This window comes from Physella acuta, unplaced genomic scaffold (assembly GCF_028476545.2).
Source record: "Physella acuta isolate Inbredline_101_S28 unplaced genomic scaffold, ASM2847654v3 ptg000042l, whole genome shotgun sequence".
Lineage (NCBI taxonomy): Eukaryota > Metazoa > Mollusca > Gastropoda > Physidae > Physella > Physella acuta.
Window position 1 is genome coordinate 62,456 of NW_026731562.1, and position 20,951 is coordinate 83,406.

General features: G+C 35.3%; 2 protein-coding genes across 4 annotated transcripts in view; both read left to right on the forward strand.

The window, feature by feature from the left end:
• Nucleotides 1-20,951, forward strand: part of LOC131944247 (angiopoietin-related protein 7) — a 47,905-nt gene that overhangs the window by 11,911 nt on the left and 15,043 nt on the right. The window contains exon 1 of one of the 3 annotated variants that reach the window (XM_059304814.1): nt 20,478-20,576. The exons of the other annotated variants lie outside the window; for them this stretch is intronic. Within the exon in view, the coding sequence (XP_059160797.1) occupies nt 20,507-20,576 (70 nt within the window). The 5' untranslated portion in view covers nt 20,478-20,506. Of the gene's footprint in view, nt 1-20,477; nt 20,577-20,951 lie in introns of those variants that run through there. 3 annotated transcript variants of the gene reach the window in all.
• LOC131944226 (fibroleukin-like) lies at nt 10,511-12,701 on the forward strand. Its single transcript, XM_059304768.1, has 4 exons — nt 10,511-11,674; nt 11,876-11,989; nt 12,095-12,214; nt 12,299-12,701. The coding sequence occupies exons 1-4, from the start codon at nt 10,520-10,522 to the stop codon at nt 12,674-12,676; spliced, it is 1,767 nt and encodes a 588-aa protein (XP_059160751.1). The 5' UTR covers nt 10,511-10,519; the 3' UTR covers nt 12,677-12,701.

The following is a 20,951-nucleotide window of genomic DNA, read 5'->3' on the forward strand; positions in this document are numbered from 1 at the left end:
TTAGTTTGACAAACTTACGAAATGCGTATCTTGCAAAAACATTTTTTTTTTCCGTATGCCATAAAGACAGTTTCTTTGTTCAAGCATACAAATATATGTTTAGTGCACATGAATTCTTACTGACTATATAGTCTTCCTGTGTAATTTGAATTGTCTCTTCCAGACTTTTTTCACCGGAGTGGGGGGGGGGGGGGTAGTTGATATTTTCGGGGGGGGGGCAACTAAATTTTACGGAGGTGCGGGGGGCAGACACTGGTAAAATTATGTTTTCTATTTAAATTCCCTTTCGTCCGGGGGGGGGGGGGGAGGGGTGTGGGTGGCGGTAGACTTTCTTCGGGGGGGGGGGGCTCTGCATCGAAGAGATGCCTGGAAGAAACGCTGAATCACTTACGGATCTCATTATCTTCATCACATTAAAGCTTTCATGCTTATATCAATAGAAACCGATATTTTGAATGAATTTAATGATGGCACAATTATAGACCATTTATCCAAAATAAAGCCCCGCTTAAAGAAGTCGATTATAGCTATACATACTATTACAATGTGTCCTGATATTTTGGTTTGTAATTTCAATGAATACATGTATGTATGTCCAATTAAGAGTAATACTTTAGATTTATCGTTTTTGTTATGACTGTAGATCTACAATACAATTTTTAAAACACAAGTGGCTTTTTTTTTTGGGAAAAAGGCACACTAAATTTTTCTATCCGGAGTTGATGGGGGGGGGGGGGGGGGGACTTTCTAAATTAATTATTTTAAAAATTAATATGGATGGTTATGTAAAAAAAACAACAACAAAAAACTTTCATTTTCCAAATTAACGGCATATGGAATAAACAAAATCACAGAAAATGTATTAGCCTTCACAAAAATGTTAAAAGTGTACAAATTACTTCCCTTTGTACATTTAGTACCAATTACTTTCCTTGATAGATGAAAAAAAAATATTATTTCATTTTTTTAAAATGACATTGGGGGGGGGGATAGTTTTTATTTTTTTGGTGTTGAAAAAATATAATTATATAATAAGCATGGACGGATATAGTACAGTGTGGTAGGTAAAACATGGATATTTTAAATACTGCTTTTTTTTTTTATTTTATACACTGAACGTACTGTGTATTAATATTATTTTTAATCAATAACAGTTTAGAAGCCACTCCTAAATGTCCTCTATGTTTACTGCTATCTATTCGCGCTAAGTGTATTATTGAGGTTCACTAAATTTAATCAGGCGTGTCCGCCAGCGCCACGACAGAGTGCGATTTGACGCTAAGGTACATACTTTCGTTTCAGTGAGTGCGATACTCTGTGGTAAAAAAGGGATATATATATATATATATATATATATATATATATATATATATATATATATATATATATATATATATATATATATATATATATATATATATATATATATATATATATATATATATATATATATATATATATATATATATATATATATATGGGGCGCCAAATTGAAAGTTCGACCAGGGCGCCAGGATGGGTCGCTACCCTTCTGTACTTAATATTATAACAGATAATAAATTTACGAACAGATTATAAGGATATTATGTATGGTTAATACTAAACACTCCATGATAGTGTTTGTCTTGTCTAAAACATAAGAGAAACTTGGTCATCAATAGCGGTCAGCCATAGCGACTAGCTCTACCACACCTAACAGCACAAATTACGTCTACATCCTTCAAAGGTTAACATTGAACTGCCCCATGTCTCTAGCCCTCACCACTCAGCCTGAGGTCTATGCCCTAGCTTAACCATGAAAACAGTAGGGTATCTCGTTACGTTTCCGGAAAATTACATCCCAATTCAGTTATAACACACCAATCGAGTTTGCTGTTAGTTATCCTTTTCTTGTTTATGGCAATCAATGGTTTGCGATCTGTGATAAGAATAAATTTCCGCCCTTATAAGTATTTCTCTAGTTTGGTCATTGACCACACAATGGCGAGACATTCTTTTTCCACAGTAGTTTCTCTCTGTTTTATTCAGTGACCTAGTTAGGTAAAAAAAATAGGCCGTAGTACGTTGTCTATTCTCTGCATTAAACATGCTCCTTGTCCTAAATTTAAAGCATCTGTTACTAGTGTTAATGGTTTAACAAAGTTAGGTGCAGTCAGTGTTATCTCGTGTTCAAATGATTGCTATATCTGTGGTAAAGCATTTTGACATTCGTTAGACCAGCTTTTTACTCTACTGCTGTCTGTGTTGATGAGTTATCTCAGAAGTAGAGTTATATCTGAGCACTGCGGTATGAATTTGCTGTAGATTACATAGACCCAATATACCTTTGACTTCTTTCTTTGTGTTAGGGATCTGCATATTAAGAATTTAATGATTGTTCAATTAAGTAGGTCTAATCTGACCTTTGCCTACTTTGAATCCCAGAAAATTCATTTCCTCATTAGCTAATTTCAATTTTTTAGGTGCAATAGCTGCGCCATGTTCCCTCAATTTTTTCTCTAACTATGTGTAAATGTGTATTGATGTGATTAGTATGAATACATGTATCATCTGCAAAATGCACCACATTTTTTTACATTTGCCAGCATCGTCCTCATAAATCTCGAGAAGGTAGCTGTTGAGTTTACTAGGCCAAATAGCATGACATTCCACCCAAATACGCCTTCTTCAGTTGTAAACGCCTTACATTGTTTAGATTCTTCCTCCGTCTATTTTTACCAGAAACATCTGTGTCCAAATGAGTGAAAATTGTCGAAATACATATTTCTTCTAACAGTTCTCTGGTATTACGTAATGGTTCTGCGTCTTTTTTTGTAATTATATTCAGTATTTTATAGTCACAGTAAATTCTTAAATTTTCATTCTTTTTTTACATCGCCATGGGCGAAGTTACTGATGAGTTTGAACGTTGTATATGTTAGTTTTGGCCAAATGATCTCATTCTTAATTTAAAAATTCACTTCCGATTGCCAGATATTCAACTATCACAGGGTCTCCAAACTAAGGCCCTCTCATCCGGCTCGCGGAGATCTTTTTGTCGGTTAAAAATGTTTGTTTGAAGTGGCTGTGAAACTTTGCCCAGGAAATTCAAAACAATTTAAAAGTGTAGCTTTGGGTGCAATGGTGAAAACATTGTGACTCAAATAGCGAAAAATGCAAGGAAGTTTCGTAATTTTTCAATTGCAATGGATGAGTCGCTGAAATGTAGATATATTTCTATATAATTTATATTTATATAGATCTATGTTCTTCGGTGGGAATTGGGGGGGGGGGGGTATATGTTCTTTGGTGGGGAGGAGGGGCTCCGCCACCCACAAAGAGATGCCTAGAAGGAACTGGCCCCCTAACTGATATTTGATAATTAATGCGGCCCTCGGGTTGAAAAGTTTGGAGACCCCTGAACTATCACACACGTTTCACTCCAAATACAATCCACAATAATACAGTCTTTTACAAGCACATCATAACTAACTATGGTATGTTTTACGGAGTTGAAAAAAAAATCTATGACAATCAATAAAACAATGTCAAAATCGACTAAAATCATTACATTTTAAGTAAACCACGAATGCTATAAGACTAATTATTTTAGCCTACACATCAACTTTTCTTGAGAACTTATCGTATGTAAAAGTACTGTAAAACTGGTCTTGGTTGTATAGCACATTCATCTCACTGCTTTCATCTTAATCGCCATCGACATAGCACAAATAACTGAACAATATTATTCAATATTGAGTACTAATTAGCAATGCTAGATATATTTTACACATAATATCAACACAAGTATGAATTCGTCTATTTTGTAATGTTACATTAAAATTTTATTGGATTTTTGGAGGAATAAAGAAAAATTGAAAAAAAAACTGTTCATATACACATGACTATGTGGTTTTATTAAGTTATTAAGCTTAGCAGAATTCACAACGGCTGTTTCTCGACTCATATTAAAATTACTAACATTTTTAAAAAATGTGTACATTATTTTTCCGGGTTAGATTTTAGCGTATCCAAATGTAACATTTTATTTCTCACGCACTCTAAATGTTGTTATTCATTTTTTCACCCTGTGCGAATGAAATATCTCACAGATAACGCTTCTGGGAGGATTGTAGATTTCCACCCTTTTAACCTTGACGTTCTTGTGTTTTCGAGCTTTTTTTTAGTTCGCAACGTCTGTTTGTTTTTACAAGCTTTTATTTAGCATGCAACGTCTGCTGTTTGTTTGTGGGTTTTTAGCAAATTTTGTAATTCAATTTTGACCCACTTCTAATGCAACGATTTCGTTCAAACTTAAAAAGATATGTTTCACTTCGCTGACAATACAAGTCTTATTTCTTAATTTAATTAGATGTTTTAGTAGTCATTAAAAATTAATCAAACGGTTTCGAAAATAACGAGAGACAACAAAATTAAATAGCTCAATAGCTTATTATATTCAATATCAAGAGGGGGGCTAACGAGCTAGGCGCTATCACCCGACCAGTCTGGTAAGCTGTGGCTCACGCCGGCTCGAATCTGTGAAGGCTATTAGGAGTAGATAATACAGTTTTTTAACTAAGAAGAAATAACAAGATCTGCTTGATCGTTGTGGTGTCGTCTGTAAACTGTCGTCACGGACGGCTGCTTTTCACGGCGGGGGGAGGGAGGGGGTTAGTCTTTCAAGATCTACTAAACGTGTTTTACACCCTATATTATAAGTCACAGCATTGGTAATGACGAATTAATAAATTATGAATACAAAAATATAGAAAATATTGTTAAAAAACTTTCTTATAGCAAGCTTTTAAATGCACTGAAAATAAGATAATAAAAACTAAATTGCTTTGTTTAATGAAAGCTTTTGTCGCAGAAATATGTAAAAGATCTCAGTGCATTTAAATGTTGCATATTAGAATTTTTAACATATTATTTTTTATTAACGTGTCTTATCAGCCGCTGCGTGAGAAGGTAAAGCAAGAAAATTGTCAAGAAAAAATCTCAAAACGGAAATTAAACTGTATCGTGGGAAAATATAAGAAAACTCAACATGTAGGCACACATACACACACATACACACACACAAATACACACGCGCACACACGCACGCACGCACGCACACATACACACACACATACATACACACACACACACACACACACACACACATATATATATATATATATATATATATATATATATATATATATATATATATATATATATATATATATATATATATATATATATATATACATATATATATATATATCCATTGCAGTTCATTATATATTCATCTTGCGTCAAACAACAGTACATACATTTTGTTAGTTAAAAGTAGCACTTTTTTTAAGCCATGTCATTGGTCGAATTATCGGAAGTCTGATTTTTGGGTGGCGGTAGTGCTTGTTGTTGACAACGGTAGAGGAAATAAGCAAACAGCTTTTATCCTGTCACCGACTGATTAGGAAATAGACACTTTGCTTATTTTTTTTTTGCTTTAAGTCCGTAGAACATCCCTGAGTCCACCCAGCTCCCACATAAGAGACAGCAGGTCTACCTCACTTTCTCATGGACTGTAAGGTTTGAAAGAGAACTTGACTTGTATATCCACTCACGGTTGAGAGGATATAAGGTTGTTTTATTTCATCTATCTTGGGGTAAAAGAAAAAACAACCCTACAAGAATACGTAGATATTTTACAAAAGGTGCTTATTTCATTAATCAGTTGAAATTCATGATACCTGATATTATATTCTTGTACTAACCCTATCCTTGGCCCTATCTCAAATATCTAATTCCTATTACCCTAACTCATCATCATAAAATTTCCCGTTCGTGCCCAAGAAACATGGGGCAGATGAAGTTCGTCTGATTCAGAGACCTCGGAATATGAAGTGACAGTGTGGTCAACACAATGCATAGCCGCCTTTGTTACCTAACGTAAATTAACGTCTGAGGATTCAGGGATGTTCCAGTGATTCGAACTCGAGACTCTTAGGTAGGCCGTCTTTACTGCTATGCCACGCCGTTCCATAACCATAACTTTTAATACCAAACACCACTAACACTAACGAAATATAATGCTTTTAAAAAACAGTTCTAATCAGTTCCGGACCCGAAATCTACATGATAGCCGCCGTGCTCTCGATAATGCCACGTGACGATTTAAAAACTTCTTAAATTAACACTATGCGGAGGAAAAAAAACATCCGTTCAACAATACTAAAAATATATATGCCTATAAATAGAAGCTTGGAGAACCCCCGTTTGGAGCCTATACTCACGTTGTTATCGCCGCCTCACGCTAAGGCGGAATAAACACTACCTTGGGTGGTACTTAGTCGGGGTAATTTAGGTCGAAGCCTGTGTGTCGGTGGTCTTTAATTTCTTGCATCATTGAGAAGAGTGAATGTTTACCGTTTTACTGCAAAATTGCAAAATAATTTGCTTTGTTATTACTGCGATATCAAAATACATAATTTAATGAATTTAAATAGTTCAATAAATGTACGTGAAGTGATTGGTTTCAAGAAATTTTAATACGGGTTTCCATAATTTTTTTCTTCAGCTCAAGTTATTTTTATCACTTACCATTTTTCCATTACGGGGTAGAAAAAAAACCCAATGAATCTTAGATTGTCCTAGATTTACTGACACAAGATATGAGAAACACTGCTGGAACAATTTTGTTTACAATTGCTGAAACATATTTTCACACGGGAACATGGAGAAGAGATCCAACATGTGTTTTCTATCAAAATATTTCTCTTATTTTACGTTTTGTGAGGTCTTGTGTATAAATGGCAGTGTCATTTTTACCACTAGACAGTTGTAGCTGTTTACAGAACTCTCTGGTTTGTGGGAACACAGAAACTACACAGCTCTACAATGTCGGCTGTGTTTGTGACGGTTCTTGTGGTCCTTAACGCAATGTTAACCTGTGGTGAGTACATTTTTGTGGTACGTGTAGATAAAACCAGAGGTTGTCTGTCCACATGTGGTTTGTTTTGTCAGAGGGTGGTTTGACTCTCAGTCATTATTAGGTAGTAGTAACAGTGGTGTAGCTAGGTCTGGAATTGTTGACGCGTGTGAGGAGGGTTCGGGTCAATGTAAACGTCCACATGCGGAACTAAACCATAAAATAGGCCTACTTACATGTTATAATTTTTTCAATGCATATAAAATGTAGATTATACATTAAATCTGCAGTTCTTGTGGTAAACGTATCAGAAAAGTAGCTGTATTCTACCGCCCGCGTAAGAAAAAAAAATGTATATATTTAAATAAAATCGCGTGTATAACGTGTTCGCTTGGTCACGTGTGTAGGGCTAACAGCCAGCGCGACCACAAAAACGGGGAGAGGCGGTTTGTTAAGGAAACACGTGCAGCGTAAAGTTGAGTAAAAGTAATATAATGACGTCACGTTGATTACCCGTATTTACCCGGGCAATAAAGTCGTTGATTGCAAGACGGCCACAAATGAGAGTAAAAAGTTTGGTCTACGGCATCTTCAATAAAAAAAATTGATGACTGCCTGCAATTTCTGACTCTTTATGAAAAAATAGTGAGTAAAAAAAGCCTTTAAAATCGAAAGGGCCTACCCATCGTCCATGCACGATAACTCTTTCAATAAAGAACAATTTTAGATAGTCTTAGCACATTCACACGGTAAGTTAACACGTCATGGACTTACGGACATCTTGACCAAGGCCTAGTAATAGATGTTACCGAAAATATGAAATCCATATATTACATTATCAGTTAATGGACACGATGCATGTGAAAGAACTAATAATTTTGCAGCATGTATTGAGAGGTCTACTAAATTTTGTGGACGTCCACAAGGATTGGGGGGGGGGGTGTTCCTCGAAAGTAGACGCGAGTGGAAAGGAGAGGGGGTTCTAAAATTACAAAATTTTGTGCACGTCATAAATGGATGACCCCTGAATACATTTTTAAAAATGTGTTATTTTATAACGCGCACTTTTAAATAGTAATTAAAAATAAAAAAATGTTTTCATTTATATTATTACACATTGAACAATATTTATGACAATGACACAAATCCGTGAAACAGATATTAATTGATTTTAGCCATATATCACACAACATTTAATAAAATAGAAAAAAAACACATGAACACAAATCATACATAACAAATCAGTAAAAAAGAAAAGAAAAGTAAGAACATCGACACAAGGCTAAATTACTTAATTACTATCAAATTATCAACTATTGTTCTTTTAGTGTCACAACACACACACGCATACGCACGCACGCACACACAGACACTCACATGCACACTCATACACGCTCACACACTCGCTACGGCTCTGCGAAGTAAGTAAAAATGCCTTTCATACCTGTCTGTCTATGAGGCAAGTGATGTTGAGTTCACCTGTTCACTAGCAGTCTATTCCTCTACCATCCCCACTTAATCATTGAGTATGCTTAATTAAAGCAGGAGTGTATTCTAGAGTAAGTCTTTTTCAACTAATCTTATGATTTCTTTCATCTTTAATCACAGACTACACTTACTAAAGTATATTTCTAGAGATACATTTATTTCTGTCTCTTTGGAACTTATACATACATTATTTCCTGATTCCAAGAGAAGGGGCGGGGGGGGGGGGGGTTAATTTGTGTTCGCCTATCACACGACTGGTGGGTAATATGGTAGAAATTGTCTCACGCACACAAATCATCAGTACATCAGCCACAACTTCTCTTTCCTTTGGAGTTTTGATTCTATGCGAGAGGCCGGTGCATCTAGAAGCACCAGATCTTAACGTAGTTTTGTAGAGATCATTGCTTCTACACACCAGTGGTAACCAGGGGGGAGGGGACTACCATGCCGCCAGATCCCGCAATGCGGGGGTAGAGGGGGGTCAGGCCATTTGGGAGGCCCAAAGTCGACCATAATTAATATCTTTTAAAATATAAAATTTACTTTTCGAGCCTTGATGTTTGGTTTGTAAAAAAAATGCTGTAGCTGCGGTACTATTTTACAGTCAATATACCAAGCTGTTCCGAAAATATTAAAAACCACTACACAAACTATAGTGTAAAATATAGGCAAAATTTCAAATTTGAGTGAATTCCGTGATTCGATAATCCCCTTTGGCAGCTAATTAGGGTCGTGCAACACGTGAAAACATTGGCATTATTACTGTTTAACCGGACCTTCAAAGTGTCCTATGGCGGGAATGGGGCAGGGGTGGGGACCAAATAGTGAGCTCGAAAATTGTCGCCAAATTTATGTTTATAAAAAATTATTTGTAATTTTTTTTTCATGTTCTTATTCTTTTGTCAAGGCCAAGTTCTTTTTCTCCTACAACCAATCACACGCTTTCGCCGTCAAAAATCTTTTTAAAAAAACAAATCAAAATCCATTGCTCAAGAACCCACTAGATATGTAGTTTGCTTTCATGATGTTTTGGTATGTCGCGTTGATCATGGGCCCGAAATCCGTTGCACATTCTTCAATGGGAAACTCTGGGTGGCAAACCGCACCGCCTTACTGCCGGGCGCCGCCCTCAGAAATAAAATAAAATTTAATGGCAGAAACATCTCCAAAGTCAGAGTTTCTTTCAGGAAAAATGTCTTTGAAAAAAACACTTCCTTTGGCATTTTTTAACGATTTACAAAAGTTTCTTGGCGATTGGATGAAAACCAAAAACTTATAGTGTTAATAGCGTCATATTGATTAAAGATTAATTAGATCAACATTAAAGTAAAGATATAGTGATATCATTAAGAATTTGCCCTGTTCGACCCTCCCCCCCCCCCCTCAAACACACTGAATCCCACTAATTGTGAAGTAAGAAAGGACTAGGGGCCTTTTTGGAACTTTTAATTATTTCTACAATAGAAAAGAAACGAAATTTTCATTTTATGTTTAAACTTATTTATATAAAAGAAATATTAAAATTCTAAAGTAAAAAAATTTTTTTTTTTAAAAAGGAAAAGGGCCCCTAAATGCCTTGGGCCCCTATGCCTTGCTTACGCTATCTTTACGGTAGCTACGCCACTGGTTTTATGCTAACTACTCAAAGGTAGAAGGACTTCAGATCTTATGCAATGCAATAGTATTTATAAAACATAATTATAAATTTTGAAAAACACAAAGCGACACGGCTGTGACTTCAGCTTATAAAAGGTTAGTGCGTTTAGTTTTATTTCACTAAGCTTCACATCCGAAATCTTGAGTGATGTACATATAAACGTGACGTCCTTTATGGATGACACTCGAAACCAATAGATTGTATTTTTTTTTAATATTTAAACTGAAGTACAATGATTTTCAACAACATTTAACAAGAAATGTTTTTATTGTGTTTGAATAATGAAGTAACTTTGTAATCGGGTGTTTGCGAGCTCGACTGCTAACAGGAAAATGACGCGGACAGTTGCCGGACTGGTGATTTTAAGGCATCACATAATCTCACTGATGAGTACAAAAAAAAATTAATTAATTGAACGCATAAGATATTAAGTATTTAATTTTGTCTACTGTTTTTTAGGCATTAAAGTGGATATGACCAGAGAACACTTTTTCCATGGGAAAATTTTATTTTGTGCACACCTTCAGTGTACAGAAAACATAACAGAAGACACTCAGATGTCAGCTCTTGTCAACATGTCAGTCTATAGGATCAGTGAATCTGAAGGGAAGATTTTGTTGGCGTCTATTTCAGGATCTGATTCAAAGGTTCGACATTATAAAATACCTGGGATATTATCTGAGGGCAAACTATCCAAACATCACGGAGAACTGGTCTTGTCTTTCTCCAATACTTCAGCCTGTAATTTACACCAGTATAAATGTCAAGTACATTTTACCAATAAGACAGGAGACATTGAAATGCTAGAGAACAGAACAACGTCTTATGAAAGAGAGAAAATAAAGAAATCTGTTTTGTTGATGAATTTGAAAGCTGAAACTTTGAACTACGTGAAAACTGTGGACACAATGTATGACTTTCTGAAATCGTTTGAAGATCCAGAAAAACTAAAAGATGCAGACGTGTCAATGTCCTTACAGATGTCACATTCTGATAGAGATTGGTACAGTGACGACACGGCTCAGATTCCATCATCTACTGAGTTAAACAACAGTAACAAACACATCAGCTCTAATAATGCTACAGACATGCTTGATGCTAAGATAAATAACATCACACAACAAATGCAAACAGTGAATAACAGACTTAGAACAATAGACGTGGTTGATGCTAAGATAAATAACATCACACAACAAATGCAAACAGTGAATAACAGACTTAGAGCAATAGACGTGGTTGATGCTAAGATAAATAACATCACACAACAAATGCAAACAGTGAATAACAGACTTAGAGCAATAGACGTGGTTGATGCTAAGATAAATAACATCACACAGCAAATGCAAACAGTGAATAACAGACTTAGAGCAATAGACGCGGTTGATGCTAAGATAAATAACATCACACAGCAAATGCAAACAGTGAATAACAGACTTAGAGCAATAGACGTGGTTGATGCTAAGATAAACAACATCACACAACAAATGCAAACAGTGAACGACAAACTTAGAGCAATAGACGTTAAACTCAACGAGTCCACCACAAGGAACAAACAAACAAACCGTATGGTAGAAGAAAGTAAAAATAACTACAACATAAATCCTGCGTTTTTACGGACGACACTGCAGGTGATTTGTTTGTTTTACCATAAAATATTCTAAATACCACTTATATATTTACACGAAATTATATTTGAAAATGTTAATGTTTCCGTTTACTATCAGCAAGGTCCAATATATCTAACCCATATCTTTTAGCACTACTTTGTGTCAAGCTAATTCTAATTGAATCTTGTGGTTATTATTTAGCATGTTTTTATTTGCCAACAGTGCAAAAAGAATCACAATATAGATGCAGCTGAACGAACGACAATTAGTCTTGATGAAAACAACGTTGCTTTGTGTGACACAAAAACTGACGGTGGTGGTTGGATCATAATTCAGGTTGGTGAATTTAATTCGTTAATTCCTTTAGTATAATTAAATGTGTGTAGAAACGCTTTTACGTTGTTGTACTATAATAATTAACATATGCTTTACAAATTCCAGAGACGTGTTTTGGGTGACGTGAATTTTACCAGAGCTTGGAACGACTATAAACATGGATTTGGTTCATTGAGTGGAGATTTCTGGCTTGGGAATGACTGGATCTCTAACCTGACCATGATGGTGGGTTTTGATAAAATTAATTTAAACATACAGGTTAAACCATATTTAACTAGTTAAATATGTCACAAGTGTTATACATTACAGGGGTACAATGAACTGAGAATCGACATGACCCGGAAAGGTAAACAATACTACGCCCATTACGACTATTTCAAGGTAGACAACGAAGCAGCGTCGTATAAAATATACTTGTCGTCTTTCAGTGGAAACGTGCAAAATAATTACGGACTAAGCTATCACGATGGTATGAAGTTTTCTACCTTCGACACAGACAACGATTTACGCAGCGATCTTAATTGTGCTCAAGTGGGTAGAGGTGGTTGGTGGTATAGAGACTGTAAATATGTATATTTAAATGGGGTCTGGCGTACAACAGACGCAGGTACAGGAATAATCTGGAATGAGCTATCAAGTGATGGACCTTTCGTGGACTCTGTTGAGATGAAAGTACGTAAATTGTAAACATTAAAAACAGTGTATACATTTATTCTATTCTATTTTTATTATTTCTATTCTTCCCTACGCCCCCCCCCCCCCAACCACCCAAAATTATTTTTTTTTACAAAATTACAATGCCGTCGTCTATAATATAATGCTTTTTCTGGTATATGTATATAATGGCGTAAACATATTATATGTTTGTGTCATTTCTTGCATGTTTTGTAGTAAGTTAAATAAAGGATCGCTTCATGTTTATGTTGATGTGGTAAATCTACTTCTTTTTTTTTTAAGTGATTTGATTCTGAATCATAGACGTATCAGGGTTATTGTGGTAGGAGAGCGACGAAGTCAAAATAAGTTAATTCTGGTCACAAAACTGCATCTGGTCTTAAAAATAAAAGAAATCTTCCCATAATACATGAGTACACAAAGGCGAGGTGGACACATTAAGCAAATATTTAAATTTAAACATGTAATCACTTGCAGAAAATGGCCAATGTCAATGTATTACGGAAAATAAGATGTTAACCTGCTTTTTCTTTATCTCTTTCTTAATGGACATCGAGTCGGTAAAGCTCATGGTTGCTACACCGAAAAGTCTCGAGTTTGAACCCCCGGGCAGATGAGGCTCGTTAGCTGGGGACAGCCACTCTTCTAGAAGAGACAACTCCAAGATCAAACAACTGCTGCCTTGTAGTTTGTTCTTGGTTGGACAAAGGCTATGGAAGCAAATCCAAAAAGAAAAGCAGGCTGAAATCGGAGTCAATGGCCTCAATGGCACATAACCAGTTGACACGTAATCCTTAATTGTGATGGAGGCGTGGTCGAATCGGCAAACAGCTCATGGTTGATAAGTTCGAAAAAAAAGTCTCGAGTTCAAACCCTCTGGTAGATAAGGCTCGATCCCTTCCAACACAAAAATTAAGAACAAAGAAGAAGAGAACTGGCTCAAACACTAATCCGCATGTCCGGATTTCTGTTCTTTGCTCGGGCCTTCTGGTTTTGGCCTCTTTTTTTCCAAAATGTAACCGGGTTCCAAACCCGGTGATGTGAAATGGCTCCAGCATCCCTCATAAAAACGCATATTTACTGATACAGTAGGTTGGCAATATCCTTATATAATAGGCTGACCGTGTCCTTACACTGTTAACTGGCAACGTTCTAAAATAGTAGGCTACCAATGTCTTAACATGGTGTTCAGAAGAACTATAGCTATGTGGTCATATGACCAGTATATGTTTAGACAGTAGTTATCAGATAATTGACTGTAGTTTAAAACTAAATGGTGTGGTTATTTTACGTATCTAATCTAATAAAATAAATGATGATCACGTCTGTAAAACTGTCGGAATAGGTCTTGGTTATTTTCAAACAAACAGTAATTCAATTTTAATAAATTATTTATTAGTTCCAATAGGACGTGTGTTAAGTGTTGTTTTTAAAAAATTAATTCAAGTTAATAAATTGATTTTAGAATACATAAACATACATAAACTAATTTCTTATAAGATGTAAATCTATAATTAAAATAAATCATATATTATTTGATCAGTCTATAACTGATTTCAATGAAACATGAAAAATAAATCCCATTAAAAACATGATAGCTTCGCCTACGCTGGTTCTAATTATGAAACAATCTTCCTATTAAAATAAAACTATCTATACCATAAAATATATTCAAAGCTAAACTAAAACAACAATTATTTAATGACCTCCTTAAATGACTCATTGCAACACTTTTCATTCATCTATTGTATTCTCATTTTATCTCATTTTGTAATATTATTTCTATATTCCAAATTTTTTAATGTTGTGTTACTGCTATGTCATTACTACTTATTTTACTCATTTGCTTTTTATTAAAATGTTATGTCTTTACTGCTCATTTGGTTTTTAATAAATTGCTTTAATTGTGTTGTTTAAAAAAAACGGCCGATGTGAGAAAGGCCCCCGTGTCTGCTGTTGTTACCGTTACAGGGTAAATTAAATTGATTTTGTGTTATAACACTGATAAGAGCATGGACTTTGTGGAAATTGTTCATCTAACTCAAATATATAATTGGGTTTATTTGAATACTGACCATGAAAAACTATAATCTACACCACACCAAAATGTAAAATGGTAAAAACATTTTATAAAACTTAAAAGAACAAATACACAAATAAGCGAATGATCCACAAACCACATAGAACATAAAAAAACTAATGCTTTATTGAATACTAAAGTAATTAGTCACGTAGATGCTTATAATTAGAAGATGTCTTAGTGTTAGCATTTTAATATTTCAATTAAGGAATCAAAGATGTTATGTGTAGTTGTGCCAATAAAGAATCAAACTACCTTGCAGTAGGACTAGGTCACAATGATCCATGTCGTCGATCGATGTTCATATATATATATATATATATATATATATATATATATATATATATATATATATATATATATATATATATACATCCATGCCTATATATAGTAAAAAGTAAAGTTTCCCTTTCAAACCTGACGGTCTATGGGCCAAGTGAAGTAGAGTTCACTTGTTTCTGTGACCTCGGCATATGAAGAGATAGTGTGGTCAGCACTATGCCCAGCCGCCTTTACTTTCCCTAACGTGAGTTAGGTACCCATCAAAGTTGGGTGGACTCAGGGACGGTTTACTGACTTGAACCCGCTAGACCACTCCGTCCCATTGAGTGTCCATGACATATTGTTTAATTTGTAATTTGGGAGAAAGTCCTGTGGAGATGTGCATGCGTGCGTGCCTGTATATAGGTATTATATAAAATGTGTAATTTTGTCTCAACGTTTTAACGATTTTCGGTAACCGAAAGTGATACATACTCTTCTTTCGTATTCTAAAAAAAGCTTATAACTTATAAAATAGCTAGGAATATTTTTATGGCTTGTCTGGTGGTCTGGCACAGTCGACAGCCTGTTAGACACTTTTCTTTAAATTTCGGGTCTACTAAAACCAATGCAGTCCTAATTTTGTTTTACAAATCCTCCCGTTCGGATGGTACACAGTGGAAAATCCCAACGCGAGTGAATTGTTCCAATTGTTGTTATTTTGACGCTAGCTTTAATAATATCTTAATTTGTTATTCTAATTAGATCTAAGTTCCACCAATGAGTATTTTCATCGACTCCACAAAGTTTCATCGCGATCGGATGAATGGTGTACTAATACATAAAAGACATATGCACAAGCACACTCACACATATATACTTTCTTTTATTTAAATAAAGATAGATAACAGCAGGAAAACCTGAATGACGACCCATCCTCCACCGTCAGTAATCAGACCACACCAGGTCAGATCTTCGTCTTTTACAAACCTGACAGCCAAATATTTCGTGAGAGCTTTATGATTTCTTTTACATCTCAAGCTTGAGAACTTTTTGCGGTAAAAATATCTAAATACAGAATACGCAAATGGTAAATGAAATTCCGAATGTCGCAAATGTAAAAACCTATTTAAGCCGAATATAATGTATTTAGAATTTTAAAAATCTACATTAAATTATATTAGATACTTAGGCGTTGAGCATGCAAAACTAATAATATTGATCTTCCTTGAAGACTACCTTGGTAAAATACAAGTCGACCCTCGTACTCATTATTTCGATACATGAATGAATGACATCAGTACATATCGACAAATCAATGATTTGTCTTGCTAATAATAGATTGTTGGCGCTAAATTTACACACTAGATACACACACAAATTCGGGAAGTAATTAATTCTATAAACTAATGTCTAGCTTAATGTTCCCTTTTCAAAACTGACGATCCATGGGGTCAGTGAAGTAAAGTTCACATGTTTCTGCGGCCTACCTCGCCATATGAAGTCACAATGTGGCGGGCACTATGCCCAGCCCCCTTTACTTTCCCTAACGTAGGTAGACTCATGATGTTTTAGTGACTAGAACCGGTCTTTTAAAACGAAACTTTCGGGTTAGCAATCTAGCGCTGTACTGCTCGACCAAGCAGTCCATCATGTCTAAGTAATTTTTTTAATGTGATTTTACAAATGATTATACTTGAACGTGTCATAATTACCAGCGACACTGGTATTGTAGCCCTGATACTATGTTGACTGCCTTGAGATTGCTTTGTAGACCTTCTAGCTTGTTTTGAATCGCCAGCAGCTGATCTTCTAGTACCTGAAGCTTATTTTGACAGACTGGTTGATTACTTTGTGTTGCCTGGAGCTTGACATTAATTACTTTTAGGTTCTTAGTCAACAAAACAACGTCCGACGCAAGTTTATTAATCTCAGAATCATCACCTTTCATCAACGTCTCTAGAGCCTTACATACTTGTGACTCACAACTGAGAAATTGGCTCACAGCCCTCCTGTCATGTGGCATGCCATTTTTTACGATCTCGCCTGCTTTAGGATTGCATAAACTTATAAAAACTACTTACATATTCTTTGGTTCATACGATATATGAGCCAACACGCTCCCATTATGTAGAATACTTTCTGTCTTCAGCTATTCAGCCAACACCTTTAATTTACTAAATTTTTCAATCAATTTAACCAATCAACTTTTCCTATAATTATTTTGATTATAAAATAATTAAATCGAATGCTTCGTGAAAACAAAAAGTTTAAAATGTTTAGCAATTTATCCAAACCGCGTCATTTAAGAAGATTTTATTTAAACCTAAGCACTGTTGTGAGTAGAGGAATCTTGCGAGCAAAACGGCAGCGAATTCTCCCGAACCGATTAGTTTTAAACTTGACACGTAGTAAGAACTACGAGAGGAGATCGGCGAGGTAGGGTTTAAACAAGCTCTAGGCTATTTCTTGAGATGTAAACATCAGAACAGAGCCCTCAACAAAAGCCCTCACGTACACCACACTAAGACTAGCCCTCATGTAGACTACCACACCAAAAGCCCTCAGATAGATGACCAGCACAACAAACCTAACCTAACCTGGATTAGAAACACAAGCGCCTTCACCTAGATGTCAAACACACAAACTTATGACCTCACCTAGATGTCAAACACACAAACTCATGACCTCACCTAGATGTCAAACACACAAACTCATGATCTCACCTAGATGTCAAACACACAAACTCATGACCTCACCTAGACGTCAAACACACAAACTCATGACCTCACCTAGATGTCAAACACACAAAATCATGACCTCACCTAGATGTCAAACACACAAACTCATGACCTCACCTAGATCATCACCAAACCCAAAATCTCAGCGAAAAAAACACATCACACAAATTGGGGATTGACACCAGTGGCGGAACTAGAAAAAAAAACCACCCCGCAATAGATAATTTTCAGGCTAGCCTGTTAAAAGTATTTAAACAAGGGAATATGATATGTGTTATGCTTTCCCGTGTTTGTTTTATTCTAGGTTTTTCTGCATTTATATTAATAATTTTGAACAATTTTCTTTTTACATCTGTGTAATTCTTTAGTATATTTTAAATTAATAATAATTAAGAGATGACATTACTTTTAAGTTTTCTTTGTACAAAACTATTAAAATGAGCTTTTTGGCACCCTATTAACTTTAAATAGTGGTGATAAGTCATGGAAGAGGTTTGAAGGTTTGACTTTTTTAACACAATAGCTCATATTGTTCCTTTTTTTGTCTATGCCGTAGTGTGTGTTATTTACTGTAGAACAATCACTGATTTAATAGATCTTTTAAAAAAAATAATATTAGTCTATCCAGATACCATTATATTTTATTGCTAACACACATATTCACAAATTATCTGCCAACCAGACAAAACATAAAAAAAAACTAATTGTTTATTGATTATTAAAAGTAATTAGTCACGTACGTGCCTGTAATGAGTAGATGTCTTAGTGTTAGCACTCGATTATTTTAAATTTAATTAAGAAATTAATTATGTTAAATGTGTTTGTGCCAATTGAGAATCAAACTGCATTGCAGTAGGGCTAGGTCCGAATGACCCATGGCGTCGATCGATGTTCATTGACCTCGTATTTTGAAGCTCACCCTATGAGGCAATGGTTTGTGTTAATTGTTTTCGTAAATTAGTTGCAGGGGCGGAACTATTATACCGCAAGACCCCGCAATGCGCTTTAAGAGTAGGGGAGGTGGTATTTTAGACGGATAGGTGGTCCAAAATATTCGCCAAATATATTAAAACTCGTGGTGGATACTAAATTTGCTTTTTTTCTTTTTCAATAAAAGGCTCGCTGTCATCAAAATAATTCTTTGAGAAAAAAATCAAAGACCACAACTCGAAAGGCCGCAGTTAGTCAACTTTCATGACGTACGGTTTGTTGCGTCGATCTTGGGCTATAGATGCCTGCTATTGATGCCGGCGTACATAGGCTTTGTTGTCCCCTTCCTTTTACTTTAAGTCCCAGCCCCACCCCCACCTCCTATCATCACAAGCAACAAAACGATATGCATAAATAAATTGTTTATCAACTGGACTACCAAACATTCCCAACTTCGGCAAATCTTGTCAGCGGGTCTACGACAAAGTTCCGAAATGCCGTTTTCCCGAAGGGCTTTTTCCCGAATGGACACTCGCCCGAATGAGACAAATGCCCGAATGGACCCTTAACAGATTGCGAGAATAAAGCTTTTATTGACTCGGGGGCTATATTTATTTTTATCTATGATTTATATCGTATTGTTAATTCAAAACAATTTGACTGTTCAATTATTACGTTGATGACACCACCACTTGTATTTATTTAGTATATTACATAAGCTTGATTTTAGACATATTTATGACTATGATAATAGATATCTTTTAATCAAATGTCAAGCTGACGTAAGTTGATGAAAACAAAACGGCACGTGGGCCACTGTGTATTTTTATCAAAATTTTTAAACTTCATTTTGTAATTCTACATGACTTTATGCTTTTGCAACAAAAATATTCGTTGCATCGTTTTATTAAGTCCAGTGAAGACATTATGATTAAACGCGAGCACAGAAGTATAAATGTACAATGTGCAAGATGCTTACACTTACATGATAAACGATGTTTTGTTTTGAAAAACTACAAGCATACTGAAGATAAATGTAGCTACCGCCTGTTCCTCTCTCCCTACAAACTGAGTTGGAACAGCCCACAACCGACTTATTCGATGAACGTCTTACCTAAATGACACTTAAATAAGAAAAAATATATCTTACAATAGGTAAAATAACTTTTAAGTGAGGCTTGCCGAGCAAAAGCTACAAAAATGTATTAATACAAGGTGTTGGTCTGGTTAACTAGGAAAGTATTAAAAGAAGTACTAAGAAGAAAGTAAGAAATAGAAAGTATTAAAGAAGAGTCATATTAGGGTCACATTATATAAATCAGTTTCGTCGAGACAGGGACCCTTTTGACTTGAGCCCTTTGTCGAGAACCTTATTAACGGGAGCCTTTTTGTAAAATGTCGAAATGATGGGGACGTTTTTATCCGGAGCCAAATGACGGCGTCAATTTTTCGCTAGCCCTTTTGTCGGGTAGACTTGATTGAGTTCTTTTGCTGAGACCTTTCTGTCGGGGCTGTTTTGACGCCGCACGAAAATATTTATTATAGAAAAGAAAGAGTTATCTATTCAAATCGTATTTTCTTATATTTCCACGGCTTTATTAAAAATTCTAAAAATATAAGGTGACACTAGATATTTGCGTCGTTTAGACAAATAGCTAAAATAATAGTACAACATACAATATTATGTTCGTCAGAGTACTTATAATTTAAAGTTGTTGGCCAGATGAGGGCCGCAGGACGAACTAGATAGAACACATAAAAATAGTATTATATAGCGATGAGTCTAATTGAGAATCACGTCATTTGTTTCAGCGCTGTGTGACTACATCCATGGGGACTCTGAAAATGTCTCCTGGTGCTTTTGTTCTAGTGTTTGCTGTCAACTTCTTTTGGTGTTCTGGTAAGTTTGTGAATTTCTTCACTTGATTTAACTTCATAAATTAGTATTTTAATTTATTTTTAGAACTAAACAAGTATTCGCAAATACCTTTACTCCTCTTTTAAACTTAAAACCATTTCAAACCTGATAATCTAGCACTGCCGGGTTAAAGAAGATTGAGACTAAACAGCTCGTTTTTTTCGTTTTTTGTTTTTTTTACTTTCTCGTATATACGAAGTATAGAGAAAGTCTTGTAATCGTGCAAAAAAAAAAATCGAGATTTTTACAAATCTCGACGTTTCACACCTCACTGATACGGAAAAACATAATTTTGCAATCTTGTCCGTATGTCTGTGTGTCTGTCTGTGTGTCTGTGTGTCTGTCTGTCCGTGTGTA